Source organism: Sparus aurata, chromosome 18 (genome assembly GCF_900880675.1).
Source record: "Sparus aurata chromosome 18, fSpaAur1.1, whole genome shotgun sequence".
In the NCBI taxonomy this organism is placed as follows: Eukaryota; Metazoa; Chordata; class Actinopteri; order Spariformes; family Sparidae; genus Sparus; species Sparus aurata.
The window spans coordinates 3654414-3676072 of record NC_044204.1 but is presented as its reverse complement, the minus strand read 5'-3'; the positions used below and the strand labels follow the sequence as shown (position 1 = coordinate 3676072).

General features: G+C 41.3%; 1 protein-coding gene across 5 annotated transcripts in view; it reads left to right on the top strand.

Annotated features, from left to right (window-relative positions):
* Positions 1 to 21659, top strand: part of LOC115568377 (protocadherin-1) — a 225284-nt gene that overhangs the window by 110681 nt on the left and 92944 nt on the right. For 3 of the 5 annotated variants that reach the window (XM_030395609.1, XM_030395610.1, XM_030395608.1), the window contains 2 exons: positions 1093 to 1312; positions 4252 to 4254. In XM_030395609.1, coding sequence (XP_030251469.1) covers positions 1093 to 1312; positions 4252 to 4254 — 223 coding nt within the window. The remainder of the gene's footprint in view (positions 1 to 1092; positions 1313 to 4251; positions 4255 to 21659) is intronic. The other 2 variants (XM_030395611.1, XM_030395612.1) reach the window with 1 other exon arrangement.

Below are 21659 nucleotides of genomic sequence, written 5' to 3'. Positions count from 1 at the left end.
AGTAACTAATGCCTAAAGTTATCAAATATATGTAGTGGAGTAAAAAAAGCCTCCAGAAAGTAGCAGAGTGGTCGTATAAAGTAGCAGAAAATGGAAATACACGGGTAAAATAAGAGTATCTCAAAATTTTAGTACAGTACTTGAGCAAATGTATTTAGTTACATTCTTCCTGTGCTCTGAAGTCCTACTTCAGGCAGAGTTAGCTCATGATCACTGGCTGCATGGCTAAGTAAGCTAACTAGCTAAGGGCAGCTACAGTTAGCAGCAGTTATCAGTTACTGTGGAGACATCTATTTGTCTGTAGTACGAGTGTGACATGTACTTTCTGACTTATCTATTACTTTATCTTTTCAATATGAAGGTCTTGTATTTGCTGATTTTCGTGCACCATCACAACTCTGAGATGTTTCTTTGCATTTTTCTGACATTTTATCAGTTTTACACTGTGACCCTGAAGACACATGATCACATTTTAGGTGAACATTCTGTAGTTTAAATGACAAACTTAAAACTCTTTCGGTAAAATATCTTGTTCGCCTTGTCTCACTTACAGTCAACAGTCACAAGAGGACCCCATGTTTTACGGTTTATTTGGCTCTTAAGATCTGTGGATGAGAAGCTGGATGTAGTGTTGGTCAGATAAAGATGTCAGTGTCTTCAGCTGCTGTTTTTTTAAATAAAATATGATAAAAGATTAACAAAAGATAATCAGAGATAAGATGACATGAAAGCAGTGATAGGATGAAACGAGATCTATGATCAGATGAAAGCTGACTGGTTCTTGTGGTTTAAGGAGTAAAATTAAAGTAGAAGATCAAATCAGTGAGTTGGAGAACAGAGAGCAAAGTAATGAAAGTTTTTTGGGAAGCGATTGGTGGAGTCGTTGTGTCTAAATGACTTCTTTAAAGTTATTTTTACTGCCTGGCTTCTTCTTGGTGTCTTTAATCATTTTAATTGTTTCATCTGCATCAGATCAAGCTGAGAGTGATTTTTTAATAAAACCATCTCCTATGTTAAATTTAACTTAAAGTGTCATGATGAGCCTTAAATGTTTGAGAAACTAACCTTCCTCTCTCTGTCTGCTAATCACAGCTCCCCCACCGCCGAGTGACCTTCTCCACGGCCAATCAGGCGCAGGACCTGCAGGACGCGTCCCAGCACAGCTACTACGACAGCGGCCTGGAGGAGTCGGAGACGCCCAGCTCCAAGTCATCGTCAGGGCCGCGGATTGGCCCACTGGCGCTGCCAGAGGATCACTACGAGCGGACCACGCCCGACGGCAGCATTGGCGAGATGGAGCACCCGGAGAACGGTAAGACCAGGTGGAGTTTCCCCTCCCTCTACTCCTTTTTCCACCTCCTCCATCCATCAGCACACACTCCCAAAAACCAATAAACACTGCTGGCTTTCACACACATTAACACTTTCAATTACACAATAGTTGCACCGTGTGTCAAAACACAGTGTGTCAGCAGGAATGTTGCATTTTTAATCAGACTCCCAGAATTCCCTGCACTGTGTATACCTTCGTTAAAGAGGTGTGTGACCTCACAGCAGCACAACACAATCAATATGCAACATAATCAACTCCCATGGCTTAACGAATTAACATCCCAATTATGTAAATCATACCGAGTCCAACCTTCCATCAGCTCCACTTATAGATCCACAGAGGGAGGCTATAGCGGGGAATACGCTAACACAATAATACACTCCCACTCTCCTCAGTAGTTAGCATTTATCAGCCTGTCATCATCATGTTAGCATGTTGATTTTTATGTTATCGGATTTTGTCTGCCTGTTATCATTCACAGGACATCAGCTTTGAAGTTACTAACAATGCTAACAGTTTATGGGAATGGTTAGCCAGTTAGCTGTAGCCTGTTAGCAGAAATGCTAAACTGTGTGAGATGCTAATGATGCTACATCATCATAAATATTCCCCACAACACAAACAGATGTTTTTTCATCGTCATCTTTCTATGTCTTGTTGGCATATTGCTACCATGACTTAGCTATTGACTCTTACAATTCTCTTATGATTAGCTTAGCGACACTAAAACTTGACTGGGCTAGTGAAACATTCCCTGACATTGTTGTATGTTGCCAAGAGGCGAAAAGTATGCTAATGATGCTACATCATTATTACACTTAAAAAAAAAAAAGACATAAACTTGCTTTTTGCTGTGTTCGAAACCCATTTAGTATGGAACGAACTAGCCTAGCTGCAATCAAATATAGCGACAACTCTTGTATGTATGTGTTTTCCCAATGTTTGCCATAGAAATACTGAAGAATAAAAGTTCCTTGTACAGATTTTGATTCTGACTTTTAACACAATAGCTTTGTTGTTACTTAATAGCATAGTTGGAAAATTGATTTATTAGCTCTAAATTGGACATTATGCAGTTTCTCAAAAAATGATGTTAGCCTTTTGACTTTTTCCTGTTTTAGTTTTGAACCGGAGTAGATCGTGATTGTTTTAAGAATATTTGCGTCCACACGGATCCACTGAAAACGACCGAAAACGCTGTAGTTCATATTCCAGGCCTCTAGGTGGCGCTTGACATTCACCAAAAACGGAGAAGAAGACACGGAGCATGCGCATTAAGCTTGCGCGCTGTAAACAAACCGACAGTAGACGGAGAAACTGAACACAACAAGAAGAAGATGAAAATGGCTAGTGCAAGGAAACCAGAATCGTTCGTGTGGACCGTTAATGAGGTCGAACTGTGGCTGCGACTCACACTCAACTAGAAGGCGAGTAAGTAGCAAGAAAGGCTCAATATCTTCTGTGCACGAACACGAGCATGTAGTCCGCCATTGTTGTTGTTGTTGTTGTTATGAGACGTCGCGGGGTGGGGCGATGGCGTCATCGTTTTGTAAAGTATGCTGATTCGCAGTCCACATGAAAACGGGAGGGCTGCGTTTTTCGGATTTTTCCACCCTGAGACCCGTTTTCAAAAAAGTGCGTTTTCAGTCGCTGCGTTTTCAGGATCTGTATGGACGGTCGGCCAAAACGATGCGTTTTCGCAAAAGAGCGAGCGAGTCAAAACTGACATGTTTTGTTGCTAACAGGTGTGAACAGACAGATCCGACTATTGCTATATTCTAAGATTCTGTCATTGTTTTAGCCTCTCTGGTCTTGATATTAGCATTTTGGTTGTTGACTAGAATGATGCAGATAAAGGCGCCTCTGTGTTTTATTTTTACTTGTATCATTTTGCAGATTCAAGGCAGTTGTGGCCCAAAGGTTATGTAGCATGGATCCAAATCTGTCAGTAGTCATAGCTGTGCAAACTATACGCTAATTATTGGCCTAGCATAATTCGCCCGATTCTCTGTTACACCTTTTAGCCAACTTCATTCCAACTCATTCCTACCATATGTACACATCTTTAAGAATTTCTTGGTCAATAGGTCTCATTTCTAAGAAATGACTCCTCATTGTTAAGTAGACAAAATCCAACAAAGATGAATTATTTTGACTTACGATCAGAGGGACAAGCTTTTTGTGGAAGGATTAGGGTTATTTTTTCATTGACATCTATCGTCCTCCCAGGTCAAAACTGGTCCAAAACAATAAACCAGGTACTTGACTGCTTGAAACTCCATTAGCTAAAAGTCCATAAATAGTCCTTATGTCACCAAATAAAGAAAAACATGAGTAAAAAGACATATTAGTGCCTGGATGACGACCACTTTTAGTTCGGAAATCATGTCAGAAAAGGTCCTCTTATTTTTACACATGCTTTAAAATACATGCAGAAACTTATGCAAGACATATTGTGTGGTTTTGTTATATAGCCCGTCTGATTCTCAAAGGTATTTCACACGCCGCCTCACACCTACACTCTCCTGCAGAAATTAGATCATGATATACAGCCGCTGTTGTTGTTTTACTTGTAAAGCTCAGTCTCCCTCTGGTATAAATAAAGGACTTCATTTACCTGCTTTCCGGAGCCAAATGATTCATTAGACACATCTAAAAACAGGCCGTCGTCTTTTTTTCTAACTTATGTCACTGTTCATTGTTCTGCTTTGGCTGTTAACGCCTCATTACCACTCACGGCAATTAAGCTAACTGAAGTGAAATAGCTGAAACTGGCAAAGAACAGAAAGTAGAGAGAGAAAGAGGAGAGCGAGGGACGGAGGGAGGTCCAGTGTAAATGTCATCCTTGTCTTCTTTTGTGAGGGTAAGACGACCAACTCTTTTTCTCTCTCTCTCTCTCTCTCTCTCTCAACCCACAGGTCGTACGTATGCCGTCTGTAAACACAATTATTCACAGATGCTCGCACGCCCACAGGCTACTGCCACCCTGTGTGTGTCTGCGCGTGTGTGTGTGTGAGAGAGAGAGATAGCAATAGAGAGCAGGAGAGTAAGTGTGTAAGTGGCTGTATCTCCTCGTACATAGTGGAATGAGGTCAGGGTTATGTTGTGTGTGCGTGTCTACAGCAGTGTGAGGGGATGGTGGTGTGCAATCTTCCACTTTGATGGTCAAACATGTTTTAGCTGCAGGTATTTTCCCAAGGAAGTGTGTGTGTGTGTGTGTGTGTGTGTGTGTGTGTGTGTGTGAGTGTGTGTGTGTGTTGTACCAGTAGAGAGGTCAACAGATTACAGCGAGTCTTCTGAGGATTAACACAACACTACAGATACACTTTACTCTCTTACTTTCTCTCAGTCCGATTCAAAACTTCAACCTTCAGTGCTACCACAAGCCCAGTTAAGTCTTCTATGTCAAACTTGAAATGTTATCAATTGTTTTTCCTCTTAAAGATGACATTGTTTGTTTTTTGGTTTTTTTCTTTTGTCTGTACCCTTCCAGCCCTGAGCTAATCACCTCACTCTGGTGCTTCCAACCAACCCCCCATTCCACTGATTTTAATCTTCACATTAAATCATGAAATTATGAAATAAAAGGTGGTCTTAATTTTAAATTAGCTTTGAAATATTTTAGTTGGCGTTCTTATTAATTCCTTTCCCTCAAGTTGAGCTTCACTCTCGAGTTTCCAACCAAACCCCATCAAAATTCCACACATTTTAGTCTGCACTTAAAGTCATATCATGACGACGGAAGAAGCCGTTTGTTTCTCCTAAATATGACATCTTTTTTCTTCCCTCTTTATTGCTTTATTTTCTTTTTTTTTGCTTCCATCTGTGAATCGATCACCCCTCCCTCTGGTGCTATTAACCAGATCCCATTTAAAATGCCAAGTATTTTCATATGCATTTTAAGTCAGGAAATCATGACAGAAAAGGTCAGTTTCCCAGTTCGAACTAGACATGTTATTAATGCTAAAGACGACATCTCTTTTTTCCTTCAAGTTGTTCTTGAGTTAGGATCTTCCAAACCAAATCCCATTCAAAATTTCACTGATTTGAGCCTGTGCTTTAAGTCAGGAAGTCATGACGGATAAGGTTGTCTTGTTTATTAAGTGACTTCAAGATATTTGCAGTAACAAGTCTTTATTTTTGCAAGACATATAATGTGATTCAAAGGTTAAACCTTTGTTGGTACAATAAGCAGAGCACAGTCTCTCAGCTCACACTAAAGATATTATTACATTAGTTTCCCCCAAAGATGACATCTGTTTTCTTCCTCCTTTGCTATGAGTTGGTCATCCCTCTCTACTGCATCCAACCAAACCCCATTCAAGATTCCACTGATTTGTCTTTTTTTTTCGAGTAAACACACCTTTGACTAAATAAACTGAGTTTAGTATATTGTATGTGGCTGAACATAATTAAATCTCAACATGAAATTTCGAGCCAAGCAATAAAGCAGTAATAATGAACCAAAGAGCAGAACATATTTTCCTAATTTGTTTTTGAAGCACGGACTCAGCTCTGTTTGGTAGCCTAGTTTGTTCTGTCTCTTCAGCATCCTCTTCAGCTGTGCTTTCTTGTGTTTTCCTCTGCTGTGGACTGAATCGATCATCCAGTTGTGTAACTGATTGTTGACTGGTCGGGTCTCAAGTGCTTCAGACAGATTGATGAAGAGCTGCAGGAACAAACCGACTGCTCTAAAACACATTCTCTGCTCCTTTGGACTGATTGTGCCATTTTAATCACAGTTTATTTTCCCTCAGCAGTAAGACGTACCTCCACTTAGTCAGATTTGAATTTCATTGCTATTTTCTGCATTTAAAAATTTAATTCATCCATCTGAAAAGCAATATCCTGTGTGATTATCTGCTTCCAAACATACAGCTTATATTAAAGTTAGAGGACGCTCTTCAGAATTAGATTGTCTTTTTTGCTGCTTTACCAAACTGAGTAACCATCTGAGTCGAACGTTGAATCCTCGACGGCAGCATCATGTGACTGTATGTACAGTATGCATCGACTCTGAGGTGCTTTTGTTGCTATTTGTGGAGATGGATGCATTTGCACTTAAACGTCACGTGACCAGAATGTGTCTGCTGGATTGAAACACTGTGTTATTTCAGTTTATTCTTAATGCGTCTTGGTTGCTTTTCCAGCTGCTTTTATCGGTAGATTATCCACATACAGTTCATAGTAATATAATCTGGACTTAATCCAGATATAATCTGGATGCTCTTGACATGTGACACAGATTCTGGTTGGCTGCAGTCCAACTGTTGTTCCACTGACATCACTGCTCCAGCTTAAAGAAATCTATATACAGGAGCAGGGGGCAGGTCATGTTTGTATGGGATGATGTAGTTTACCTTCACGAGCTGTTTTTCTTCTTTGTTGTTCTTGTGTATGTGCCAGCAGCAATTTATCGTTCTGCCATCATGTCTGTGTGTATGTGAGATAAGACAGAGCAGGAATGCTGCTTTTGTTGATGACATTTTGATGAATTTCAAAATGGTCTCTAGAAGATGACATGCCTTTTTGTGAACGAGGATGTAATTTAGCTCTGACGAAGACATTTAACACATTAGGCACAGTCTTTAAGACATTACAGAGTCATTTAAATGTCTTTAACTCCAATTTAAAGCTCAGTGGTTTGTGTAAATGGGAATTTATAAACTAGCATATTCAGTTACATTATAAACAGCTAATTCTGTTTCTTTTAACACACTTTTTGGAACATTTTGAAAGATTTGATAATAAAGAAGAAGGCCATGTATATTTTAATTCAGGAAATATTAAGTACTCAAATACAGTAGCATAGACCTACTCCATTCTATTTGCTGCTATTGTTACTGCCACGGATACTGCTTAGGTAGCCACTACTCGTCCTCAACTTCAGTTTCATCAGAGCAGCTCTAAATATTCCCCTCTTGCTCCGCACGTCTCTTCCCGCTTGAAGCCATGTTTGTTATCTTGACGGCCCAGTTTGAGTTTAGCTCGTAGCTAATCGTGGATGGTGAACATGAGAGACTGCGTAGCAGGCTGAAACTAAAATATTACAGAAAAAAACAAAAGTTCCTTGAATCATATTTCACTTTGTTGAATTTAAATTCAAATTATACATGACTTTTTGGTTAACTGATTAATAGCTTTGTAAAAAAAAAAAAAATCGTGAAAAATAGTGAAAAACCTCTATCTGAAGTTCCCAGAATCCAAAGTGACATCTTTAAAACATCTTGTCTTGTCAGACCGACAGTCCCAAAAATACTGAAACCAATATAAATGGCATCTACGAGGTGTTTTTGGTCAGATGGATTTGGAGATGAGAGCCATAACAAAAAGTTGTTATTGGGTCTTTTCATTACATTTTTGCACGAAACACAGGCTTGAACCTTTAAAAGCAGGGTGTGTTTGCCACATTTGGCAGCTGCCTCAGCCAGTCGCACTCGGCTCTGCTGTTTGCTGTTTGTGAAACTAACCAAACTGCCCACACAGACAACACAAACATATTTTCTGTGGTTTGTTCTGCAAAGCCGAGAGCACAGACGAAGCTCCATGTGGTGAGATCTCTATCATTTCACTTCTCCCTCGTCCATCCTGCTCCCTGTCCTGTAAATGGTCCGATAATGGACGCTAATTCCATCAGACCATCTTCACTCTGCTAATGCACCCACTTCCTGTCTGTGATGGACGGATGGAAAAAGGAGAGCAACAACTGACCCGGAGGGAGGAGGAGGAAGAGGAGGAGGAGCAGGAGGGGCAGGAGGAGGGAGTTTGTGGGATTTGATTGCATGTGTGTGTTTGTGGTAAGAGATCGAGGGAGAGAGGAAGTGAGAGAGAGGAAGGAGTGAAGAGAAAGGTAGAAATCTGGAGAGAGACACACTGAAATAACGAGAGAGAGAGAGAGAGAGAGGAGGATTCTGCTGCCTGACACTGATGGTTGCCGGATAACAAGCTGATTTATGAAGTGTGTGTGCGTGCATGTATGTGTGTTTGTGTGTGTGTGTGTGTGTACGTGTATGTATGTGTGCACTCATCTCCCTAGATAAAATCACATGCAAACATACTGTATTTGGGCACACACACACACACACACACACACACACACACAAACACAAACTCTCAACCTCTTTATCTGCTGATTGCATCAGTCTGAGAGCCGTAGTAATCGCTGCACAACACACACACACACACACGCGAGAGAGAGAGTGAGGCAGAGTATCAGTGAGGTTTTCTATCTCAGCTCTTAATCAGCCGACGGTTTGATTTCCAGATAAAACTGTAAAAACATAAAATGTTCAGTATGCAGGATGATGTCAGCTGCTCAAAAGCTGCAGTTACATGTCTGTCAACACATGTGTTACGTGTTACAATAAGTCTGATCTCATGTGGAGAGATAGCGGCGACGTCTCCTCATGATGGTGTGTTAGAGAAATATGTGGACTGTGTTGTAAGATTCTGCAGTTTTTTTGTTCCATAAATCTCAGTTATTGTGAAACTCACAGGCCTGATTTTCACTCCCACATTTGGACCTGTAGATTCTTGGTTCTGGCCTGAATCTGGATGAGATGTATGAGTTTGTTCCTTATCACACACTGAAAAAAATTTCAAGTGAAACTAAATGAATCACTAAAAGCCATGTGAAACCGCTTCACTCCTACCTGTTCAAAGCGTCAGAGTTTATAAGAGAGTTCTGTATTTGGCGTCAGAGGCATGTAGTCAGTCATTCCTGTGAGCCGGTGCAGCTCAACTTCCTGGGTATACAATACCTGGCCCATAGAGCGTGTGCAGTTGAGACATCCACCGACTAAGCCGAAAAACTTCCAGTTTAGCATCCTGCTAACTTGAATCAAATGATCCATTAGTGCTGCTCTTCAAGAACTTTCTATTATTGGACTGAATGGATCAAATTTTAATCGTGAAATCCGTTCTTGGAGATTGCGATACAGTGTCTCCTTTCACAGCGTAAGCTTATCATTGCTGTCCAGTCAAAACCACTTACCTCTGAAATAGGGCTGCATGATTCTGGAAAAAATGTGAATCACGATTTTTTTGCTTAGAATTGAGATCACGATTCTCTGGCACGATTTTTTTCACAAAATGTTTATTGCACTGATGAACTTGAACAAAACAAAAAAAAAAACATTGTAGTATGGCAGAGGCATACTACTATGCCTCTGCCAAAGCAATGTTTTTTTTTGTTTTGTTAGTTCTATCATTGGATGATAAATGATTTTTACAAAAGTAAAAAAAAAATTAGTCTCCAAGATGAGAGGGCATCCTCTAATACCTCATGTTGTACAGTGTTTATTGGGGCCGTAGCTTTGGCTAGGTGATATGTGATAGCTGCTGTGATCGGCTTTCTAAAACGGAGGCATAATATTCTTCCTTTTCCAAAAGCCTCCTCAGAGGTGACGTGACGTGAAGCCCGAAGTTGGGCTGCAAACAGTTGACAACATATTTGTCTTCAAAATAAGAGCTTTACATTGCACCCCATTGGAGTTTAGAACTGGGTTCTTAGCGGGGGGCTTTTAATTTGAAAGTAGCGACCGTTTCTAGCTTGTCGCTACAACAACAAGCTAGCAGTCGAGGTGGAAATAAGTGTACCGTCCGAGGCAGCAAATCGGCGGACCAAAACAGACCCCCAATTTGCCGCCCTCTGTCTAAAACCGCGGACCTAGCCGTCAATAGGACGGGCAGATTGGCGGTTTGCTGCCTTGTCTAAAAACGGCTTCTCACACTCCTTCCAAACACTCAACTGCAGGTGGGCTTCCGCCACTGAATCACGTGTTGTAAAGACGCTTTACCACAGGTTGAGGGAGGAGGCAGCGGCCGTGCTGCGTTTGGGGGCGCTTCAAAAAATCCGGGAGGAAAATAGGAGCATTTGTTTGTGATTCGGCTCGAGATATAAAATGCTTCAGAATCGCTGTGTGTAGAAATGAGATCACGTGTATGTGTGAATCGAGATCGCGATTTTTTTACCGATTTTTTGTGCAGCCCTACTCTGAAATGTTAACTTGTCATGAGCTAAGAAATAAGGCCATGTTTTCAAGCCTTGTGGTAATGTATATGTCCAAATTCCATGACTTTGTAAATGGTTTGTTTGGCTATAAGAAACGTTCCCTCCATTTAATCAAATAATTCAAAAACATCAGATTTGAAGATAGATGGTTTGGACTGGACAGTAATGTTATGAGAAATGCTATTTGGGCACCCCGTGAGTCACATGACGCTGTAATTACATAAATTGGCTGCTGTGTCAAATTCCCCCGGCATTCATCCTGGGAGCTTGGTTCAAAGAAGACTATGGTCCTGGATGCATTCTCCCGCCTAGCATTCAGCCCCTGATAACTTGGCTAGTTTGAATCAAACATACCTGGCTTGGAGCAGTTTAAGGAGACGCCTTTTAGTTGTGTTACACTGAGGTCAGGTCGCATTGCTGTGAAGTAATGGAAGGTAAAATGTCAGAGTCTCTTTTGGACCCGGTTCACCTCTGTGTTTTCTGACAGCTGTCCTGATAACCCCGCACTGAAGAATAAAACTGAGCACACAACAGCCATTAAAGTCATAATTATAGAACAGCTTTCACAGGTGTCATGCGACGTTCGGTTCAACGCATAAGAGCATAATGTTGCATATTACACATGCTCTTGACTTATTTTTCCACTTTCTACATTACCGTCTCATATTCACTTCACTCAGAAAACTCTGGGTACAACTGTCTGAAGTATGAGTGATGTGCACATTTTAGGACTGCACTTTATTATTTCATAGATGTGTTGGAGGAAACGGTGTGCACATGATTCTTGTCACTCTTGAACAAGATCGATTTTTTTTTTTTTTGATTCTCATTCCCAGCTCATCAAATACTGATGCTTTGGGAATGTAAGTCTGCAAAAGTAAGAGGAAAGAAAGAAAGAAAGAAAGAAAGAAAGAAAGAAAGAAAAAGAGGAGGAGACTAGAGGCGGCCATGTGTCTCCTCAGTGAAGCACATCGCCTCCTCCTCCCTACTCCTGCTCTCCAACAAGAGGCCTCTGCTCCCTGACTCCTCTGGGATCCTTATTTCCATTATTTTCTCACCCCTCCCCTCTCTTATTTCCCCCTTCTTCTTCTTCTTCTTCTTCTTCTTCTTCGCCTTCTCTTCTCTCTGGTGGGTGATGATGGGGGCCAGCAGTTCTACTCCAGCCTCTCAGAAACTCCCAGGACAGAACTCAAATTCTCTGGAAACTCTCAAACATTATTTTTAGGTATTCTCAATCTTGTGAAGCCGTCGTTTTCAAAGATTCAGAGATTCCCAGAAAATCCCCAAAACAAAAACAAAGTTGGTGTTCTTCATTAATAAAGATGCTTGATTTCAGTTCCATCAAGCCGGTTCCTTGACGGGTTCCCAATGTTTACTTGAGGGTTTTGCAGAGGTCCCATGGGTCTAACTGTCAATCAGAGTGTAAGGAGTGTACTATAAGTGGTCATGAGGGAAGTTTTAGGAGTCAGTGAGGAGGTTCAAGCATCATTTAGGAAGTTTTTGGGCTCACAGAGAGGTTTTCATGGGTCATTGAGGTCAGATGCTGTTGGGTTCCTAAGATGGAGTCCTTGAAGGAGAACCTGGGTTCAGTGAGCAGAATTTAAGAATCTCTGAGGATGACTTGTTTGGGAGGTTGAATGGTACCAATTGTAATCGAGGAGGTCTAGGGTTCAGTCATTGGATTCCATGGCTCACTAAGAGGTTCCCAGGGTTCATTGAGGTTTGATCGTTTCAAATGATTTGGGGTTCCTAAGGTGGAGCCTGTTCTATCAGCAGGATGTAGGCCTCACTGAGGATCCAGAGGTTATTCAGAGGGTTTCATGGTAGTCAACGAGGAGTGTATCGAGGAATTTCCGAGGGCTTTCAAGGAGGTTGCAGGAATCCTTGAGACATGTTTTCAGGAGTTCTTGAGAAGGTTCCAGGATTCCTTCAGGGACTTCCAGGGTTCACTTAGGAGCTCCAAAAATCTAGAGATTATCAAGAAGGTTTCAGAAGCCACCGGGAAGGTTCTTAGAGTCTCAGAAGATGTTGCAGTAATCCAGGGGTCAAGTTGATCATCACAGGTTTCACAGAAGTCTCTTATAAGGTTACAGGCGTTTTTAAGGACATATGTCATTCAGAGGTTCCACGTTTCCTTGACAAAGATCTGGGACTACTTGGTGAAGTTATTTGGCTCAGTGAATAGGTTTAAGGGTTTAATAAGAAAGTTCCAAGGGAAAACTAAGATAAGTTTTAAGGTCCAAGTTGGTTTCAAGTACAGGTTGTGTTCCCAGGGATTAATAAGAAAGTTCTGTGGTGGTTCAATTGGTCTCTGAGGGTTCCTTAGATGAAGTCACGAGTCATTTAAGCAGTTCGAGGGTTAATTGGAATGGTTCTAGGCTCCCTTGAGGAGGTTCATGGGTTCTTCAGTCATTGCAAGATCTCACTAATTAGGTGTGATGGTACTTTGAAGAGGTTTCAGGTGTATTTCAGATATTATAGGTGTCAGCGGTGGGATCACAGGTTCTGTGTAACTGACCCCTGTGTGTTTACAGTATAAACGCACAACACGCAGTTTATTTCCTGCTTGGCTACTGCTTACTTTGCAGAAGCCACACTTACTGACTAATCATAGAGAACTCAGGTTCTGGACACACACACACACACACACACACACACACACACACACACACACACACACACTCACACACACACACAGACACTCATTCTCCCTACACGCACACTCATTAGAGCCTGTAGTGTTACACCACTTCATGCTGAGGAAAGAGGCTAAGTGTTCAAAGCCTTTCTGGGTCTGACAACACACACACACATACACACACACACACACACACACACACACACACACACACACACACAGGGTTACATAATGATGTAAGCAGTGGTCCATAGTTTTGGAAGTGGGACACTCGCTGAGAGACGGTCTGACGAAACCACAGTCCTGAGGACGTGTGTGTATGTCTGCAGCGTTTGTAGGTTTCTTAAGTGTTTTGGTGTGTGTTTGCAACTGTGTGTGTGTGTGTGTTTGTTTGTTCGTGTGTATGTGTGTTTATCTGCTCCTCATTAGCCAGTAGATAAAAGGAGTGTGTGGAGCAATAGAAGAGGTGATTCCTCCCTGTGGAACTATACCTCCCTCTCTGTTTATTATTTGTATCGCTGAGTGTGTGTGTGTGTGTGTGTGTGTGTGTGTGAGTGAGTGTGTGTGTGATGTCAAGAAGCTTTATAGTAACAGGCAGCGTTCTTTGGATGCCCTCTCTCGTCCCCAGGGAGGGAGAGAGAAAGAGACCGAGCAAGGGAGGGAGGTGGATTTATTTTTCCAGGTCTGTTGTTTATTTGGGCTTATCTGTGGTGGCCGCTGTACACTACAGAAGGAGGTGTGTGTTTGTGTGTGTGTGTGTGTGTGTGTGTGTGTGTGTGTGTGTGTGTGTGTGGGTGTGTGTTTGTGTGTGTGTGTCTTGTATTTGGCAGCAGCTGTAAATCGGAGCTCGGCCAGCATTCGACTGATGTACAACAGCAAGGATGCTGAGGGCCGCAGCACACACACACAGACGCACACACCGTGGTGTGTCCGTGATTGGATTATTTTGTTGGTGTTGTAGTGAGATATAGATAGTTTTTTTTTTTTTTTTTTGGCAAACTCAGAACTACCAGACTTCCTTGTGGAGGTTCCAGGGGTCATTGAGTTCCAAGATTATTTTAACTGCTCTCGCTGTAGTTTCTCAGGTGTAAGGGAGCGTTAAGAACTACGGGTAGAATGATTATGGGGGCCATTACCATGATTTTCCACTGATTGGTATTGGTGATTTTTATGTCAGGTTACCAATAAAATAAATTCAAACATCCCTATCTCATTGGTAACATGTAACAATTAACAGCCTAGAAACACCAAATAATCTGAAACTGTAATTGTAACTAAAGTTATCAAATAGAGGAGAGGAAGTATCAAAATAGCAGAAAATGGAAATACTGAAGTAATTGTAAAGTACGGTATTTGAGTAAATTCTAAATGTAATTCATCAATGGTTCATTGAAATTTTGACACAAAGTTGAATTTTTACAGCAAATGAATATCAGTCCCAAATACCAGTGTTCAGTCTCCTTGATTTCTAATAAATGGTGTCGGCCCTGAAACACCCATCTTGGTCGACCCCTATCGAGAACATTGCTTTAGTTTCTAAGAGTCCTTGAGAAAGTTGTAGTGCCTTTAAAAAAAAGTTCAGGGCCCACTGTGGATTTTGGATTGTTCCAAAGATCCCTCGGAAGATTTGAGGCATCCTTAGGAATGTAACAGGAGGTTTTAATGCCTTCAAGGCTCTTTCTAAAATTTCTACAACCCGGTAAGGCTGTTTTCATGTGAGGTACATTTGTTTCGTACCGCTCCAAAGTACGATTGTAGCCTGCCATTCAGCTAATTGTTCTGTACCTGAGGAAACTTGCTTGCCATGTTAGTTTGCTATCCACCAATATACCCAAAGAAAAAGAGGTATTCACTTGCATCATCAACACATGGCACACCAGACATAGAACCATACACGAAGACCACCTTCTTAAGTTGACCTGGAGTATAGACAGGGTTGATTGTGCTTGGATCCGGGCCCAGGCCCCTGATGTGAAAGCACCTAATATTATATTCTAAGTTCCACGATTTACTGAGGAACATCTGTGCGTCTTCCAGGGAATACCAGACAACATCGAGCATGATTGAGAGGGTTTCAGAGGTGTCTGAGGAAGTACTAGGGGTCAGTTAGGAGTTTTCAAACACAGTTCAGGGATGTAGGGTTCCTTGGGGAAGTTCAAAGGAGTCAACAGACCAATTTAAACATTAACTGTAGATATGCCAGCAAGACGCTGTTGTAATTTATCTACTAAAATATTATTTCCTTAAACTTTTAAGACATGATTTGAAATCAACCAAAGGTCCTCTGGAGGAGGACATCACGGCATACACAAAATGAAGAATTATACACCTAAATGACAGATTGTGAAGAACCTTACCAATTAGTCAGGAACATTTCCAAAAAGACAACTGATGATGGATTGGTATCTTATCAAAGCTGAACACTCCATCCATGCTCTATGGGTTTTTTACTCTGCATGAAGGGCTTTTATATTTCAAGAGCTTTTATATTTCACGCCAATAAAGAAAACTATTGCTGACAGAAAAGACAGTTTGACAGTTTTATTCAAGCTGCAGTTTAAGAGCCAAGAAAGTCAACCTCTGAAGAGAATACAGAGCAGTTCACAGTGCTGAATATTCATGATTTCAGTGATACACGTGCCTTCCAAAGCTACCATTTGTTAAAGGTTTTTATGTCAGCAAATAAACTGAATCTCAGGCAGAGACACTTGAAGAAAATTGTGAACAGTTCACCTTCAGACGACAGAAACCTATTACTCATTCAATGCTGAAGGTTCAGTGTTATGAGAGCGATAAGGACAGAATTATTATGCTGCTCATAAATAAGAAAGTGTAAACGAATGAAGTAGGAGCCCTTTAGCCTCAATATCCACAACGTTTACTCACAAACATAATCTAAGATGTCAGGTGAGCTAATTGAATTTGAAGCAAGGTATAGTTCAGTCAGAGCTTTAAAGGAAATAAAAAGAGTTCCTCTACTGGGTCAGGTGACAGTCAGTACCTTCAACCGAACAGCCTCAAATCCTGATTCCCCTCTTGTGATAACCAAGATATTATTAGCAAGACATCTCAATGAAATCTTGAACTCTCAACAACTTTTTCAGCTATTTCCAACTCAATTATTTACATCCCAGACATCAGGATCTTCATTTCTTACCTTTCAAGGCATCTCAGTCCTCTCAAATCAATTTCTTCAATGATCCATGATGGCTATTAATTGTGATTGACTCGCTCTTCCGTTATGTTTTGCATGAAGTCGATACATTTGTGGAGACGATGGAAAGGCAAGACTGCTCATCCTGGTTGTGTCTCGATTAATAATTAAACCTCTTTTATTCTTTATAGCCTATGCTGTCAGATAAAGTCTGACAGACCGTGTAGTGTTTATGGATTTGGTTTTATTAAAGCTCAGTTTCTCTGTGGTTTGACCCCAGGGCTCAGAAGAAGGTTTCAGGTTTGATTCCTGACAGCCAAGCTTCATCTGGAGCCTGTGGTGCTGCTGCATTTGTTTCCAGCTTCATTATTTTCAACTTTACTTCAGTAATATTAACTTTGTTAAATTTCAAGTATCTGTAAGTTGATTTGTTCGTTTTTGGGGAGAATCACGGTCACTTCATCTTAACTTTATCCCGAATAAAGATCAGCTTGTTGGAGGTTGTCAGAGGTGGACCCTGTGAGATTATCCCAGAGATCAAAGTCACCGCTCCACTGTCCGTTCTGAACAGGATGTGGCTGCCGCCAAGCGAGCTAAAAGCGGCTCGTCTAAAGTCGCCTCCCGCCGGGTCCTAGCTCTGGTTCGTCACCTCCGTTAGCGCTGGCAGCTGTTCCCGGTGGGCTCCGCCTGCGTTGAGGCGGCGTCTCCAGGACAGATGGCTGGACGGTGGGGGGGTGCAGCGCAAGGCCGTGACCCGCGGGAACCGGTCCAATGAGAGCGTGGAAGCAGCGGGGGAGTTAGCCACAGGTCTGGTTGCTATGTAAGTGTTGCATCATTGGAGCTAATGAACAGAGGCCGGCTGGAGTCGCACGTATGTGAGGTGATGTCACGGTGTTAATGGGGGAGAGTTTACATCAGGTAAACAGGGCCACATGCACACACACAAACACACACACACACACACACACGTTCACACAGCCTCCCTGGTGTGTCTAACTTTGTTTTTCTGATGTCCTGCTGCGACACTCTGTGGGGAGGGATTGCCATGGAAACAGGGAGACAGTTAGGGGTGTAGGGGGTTAGTCATCAGTGCTAAGTTACCTGATGCACACACACACACACACACACACACACACACACACACACACACACACACACACACAGACAGACAGACAGACACACACGTGCACACACACACACACACACACACACACACACAAACAGACAGACAGACACACACACGTGCGCACACGCACACACACACAGACTCTTGCAGGGACAATAATAAACTTTTCAAAAGAAAGTCTGAAGAGCTTAACAATGCAAAATAGACCTACTGCTGTGTCTAAAGAAAAAAGTCATTAAAAAAGTCCAGAGTAAAACTCGCTGAACTACAGAGGAATATAATAGAGAAGTAAATATATAAACAAAGGCCTTTGGATCAAAGTAAGATTGAAGACATGACTTCTTTGTTCCTCTTTGCCGTGTTCATGAAATTTAGATCTTTTACTCAGGTAAAAGCAGCAAAAAATACAACGTTCCTGTTGTTGAACCTTGTAGATCACAGTTGTGATCCTGCTGTCTTCCGAAACTTGGATCACCTGTTCATACTGAGCAAAAAGTAAAAACCAGCAAAATATACTTAAAGTATCACAAAAAGCTGTTACAAAGACGTCGTAATGTTCTGCAAAATACACTTTTTATTCAGTGTCATAACTCAGGAACAGAGGAGATGGTGATCGTATTTTACTGGAATAATGACACTAATCTTGGTTGTCCACCTCAAAACTGTGCTGATTGTAGAGAACTTCTGTGCTGCGTGTTTGACGCATGCACCTTTTATGATTCTCCAGCATCTTTGCAGCAACATCCATATTTGAAGCACTACCAGTCCAACACGAGCTCATGGGTTTTGCTAATATTGATCTTCAGGTGATCATCATTGTACCCAGTAGGTGATTTGTCAATTTTTGACAGGGGGGGATGGCCCAATGGGAGCACCACCCTGCCCCGACACACCTATGTACACCTCCCAAAGGCCTTAACCATAACTGTGACATTTCTTATTCTACAATTCCATTTTATCCAGTTATCTTCCTTCTCTCCCCACTACAATTGTCTTTTTATAACTATATTAAAGTAAAGAGTAAATACACCTTTAAATTGTATGCAGCGGACTGAGTTTATTCAGGCAGGGTTTTCTCAAGATTCTCACAACTCACAACAAGCAGGGTCATTTTAAGTTACATGACTCACATGACCCTTTGGAATTCTTTACAATCTACATTCCTTGAAGGACACACATTGAACATGCTAACAAAAAGTAACATTTTAGTTTTAAAACATAAATAGCAAACTTATGTTGATCTGGTCATTTTTTCGTTTTCTGTTCTTTGTTTCTCTTGGACTGAATGGAAGTGTCCAGTTTCTACAACCAAAACTGAAGAAAGTACTCTAATAAATGTACTCAGTTACATTTCAGCAGTCTCTCCGCTCCGTTCTGAGCTCAGGCCGTCACTCAGCCGATTAATCTTCTAACTGAAAACTTCTCCGACAGAATTTAAGTGGGGTGGAGGCGGGGCTCTTAGCTGATAGATTAACAGTGGCTTAAGGTGTGTGCCGGTCACATGCTGCTGCTTCACGTTACAGCCCCTTGATCGCCTATTAAGCCCTGCAGATTAATGCGCTCAGTAATTAATGAGCAGCTTAGCGGCAAATCACAGAGTGGACCCGGTCTCCTAAACCAATATTGTTTCTCATTAACGATGAAACCAGGGACGTATTGGAGCATTTCCTGACCTGTCGCTCAACATGCTGCTGATTGATGAATGCTACAAGTTGCTCTGAATTAGAGAGTAGTTAAGAGTACTTTTACTCAAGTACTGTGCTCAAGTATAGTTTGCAGCAGCATTTTAAAATCAGGGCTTTTGGGCAGTTTGTCTGATGTTTTATGAGCTCCTGTCTGTCAGCAGAGGAGGAATCCTGCCTCTTGGCAGATTTACATAAGAGTTATTTTCTCCCAGATAAACACCAACTTCACTCATTCTTAAAAGTGTGAAACTGCCGCCGCTGCTGTACGGCCATAATTGTGCCACTCTACTGTAAAGTATAGTCATACACTGCTTTTCTTGACTGGAGAGCTTCAAAACAATAACAGCTGCAGCACAAAACAGCCGCTGTTTTCGAAGCACCAGACTAGACTAAAAAGCTGTCATTTCAGGGAGTCGCATAGTCTCAGATTCAACCTTAAAACCTGGGTTTTTACTGCAAACTAGGGTTGTCACAAGAACCGATACTTCGATACCAATTCGATGCCGACACGGAAAAAATAATTCGATACTTGCTTTTTTCTGGTACCGTCAGAACCGAATATACAACTTTTCACTCGGCAAGCCGTGTCGATTCTTGGCGGAACTGACGGGGGCAGTATACGCGTGTGAGCAGCACAGAGCAGTCACCGGCGCTGAAGAAGAAAACCTGCCATCTTAGAAAAAAATAGCTTCAGCAAGTGAGAGTGAAAGCACAACACGTCTGCTCGTCGACAAGACAGGTACTAAGAGTCGCGTGTGGAAATATTTCGCATTCGAAGCGGATAAATACGGAGCAATTCTAGACTCAAACAAGCCGACATGCAAACAGTGCCTCAGAAGTTTTCAAACGAAAGGAGGAAGCAGGTCAAACCTGGCCAAACACCTCAAAGACAGGCACCCCGACTTGTTTAGAGAATTCAATTCGTGGTATCAAATTAGTATCGAGAATCGTGGAAATTCACAGGTATTGGTATCGACTACTGAAATTCTGGTATCGTGACAACCCCACTGCAAACGACTCCACTCTACTGTGACCGTGTCTTATAGACGTTGTGTATTGTCTTTATCTAGCTCTCACACCAAAGACTGAGATATTCTCCACCATTTTGTTCACATTTCTCCAAAATCTGTTGGAGGCTTCAGGATCTCCAGCAGAATTTAAAGTAAAGTTGTGTGGGTTTGAACAACGCTCGGCCACTCTGTCTATATTGAAGGAGACTCCAGAGAGTCCAGCAGGGTGAAGAGGTTAATAAAACTGTGCTTTTATGTGATGGTAAAGATGCATTGTTTGTTGGGGTGTAAAGAGCTTGTTTGGTGTAAAATAACGAAGAGTAACAAGAGGTCAGGCTTCAACAATTTAGCTGATGAGCTTTAGGTTTATGTGAAACCAAAACCAAAATCAGATAAATATCCTAACATGAATCCAATTGAACCTTTAATCTGATTGCAGTTTGCAAGAATCTGAAGAAGATATGTCTCATCAGACATTTTCCCCTTTAGCGGACACAACTTTTTACTAAGAAATTAAATAAAGGTCAAGGCTGCATCATGACTCACATGCACATCCTCGAGGTCTTTGCAGGGGACGACTTGAGTGTATTTTTCAGTGTGTGCAAAACGCAGTATGCCCTGGTCGTAAAAATTAACATTCTGGTAAATGGTGGATGGGATGCAGGTGGGTAAAATAACACATCGTTAATGAAGAAAATATGAATTACATTACCTGCAGCGACCACCCAGCAGCAGAAATGAAATCTCTCGACTCGTTTTAGTTTGTTTTTGTTTTTGCTTTATTTTGCACAATTCAAACAATACACAATTAACAAGGATAACAATTAATATACAGTGTGTGAGGGGAGGTTTTTGCTACCTCACCTGCATGTTTTTTTTTACTCTTTATTACTTTTTTCCCTGATTTTGCAAATAAACTATACAGGAAAAACCTGAAGAGCTCATTTGAAGCCTGCACCTAAATAATGTTAAGATATCACAAGGCTACAGAAAACGGTCCGTGTATGGTCCGTGTATCTTTTGGTCATTCGATTTTCCTTTCAGAAACGGGTATTAAAAAACAAAAAACTAGTGGTTAGTTGATTTTCGTTTTAGAATATAAAAATTAAAATTGAAATACAAGCCGTTTTTCTTTTTCATGGTCAAAAAGGGATGAGCGAAATTATAAATATGATTAGATTTTCATTTTCTATTTCATATAACAAAAAATAAAATCACTAGAAAACAGAAACGGAAAAAAAGGCCTGTTTATTCATATTCTGAGACCGGATGTTGTCATTTACTGGACGGTGCTGCGTAGAAGAAACAGTAGGCTAGTAGGCTACTGCGGGGTAATCTACCGTGGCAGTATGGAACTGCGGTCAAGCCAGTCGTCACCCCGATCTCCGTGGTCAAATCAGCCGCACTTACATTTTTAGTGTACAAGTATTCTCAGCATTATGGTAAATGCTACCTTTATTTTTGGTTTTCAAAATAAAGGTATTAAGAACAGTAAGCTATAATTCGAACCTACATTTAATAAAATATGTTACATTAAAGTGTTTCATGACCCCATGATGAATAAAAAACACTTACTATCAAGTATCTTTACTGCACCAGTGTAGAGACATGCCAAAATAAAAGTCCCATATTTATGCCTCCAGTTTGCATATTTGACCATATTTGACGTATTGTAAAAACTCTTTGCTCAATATTTCCTG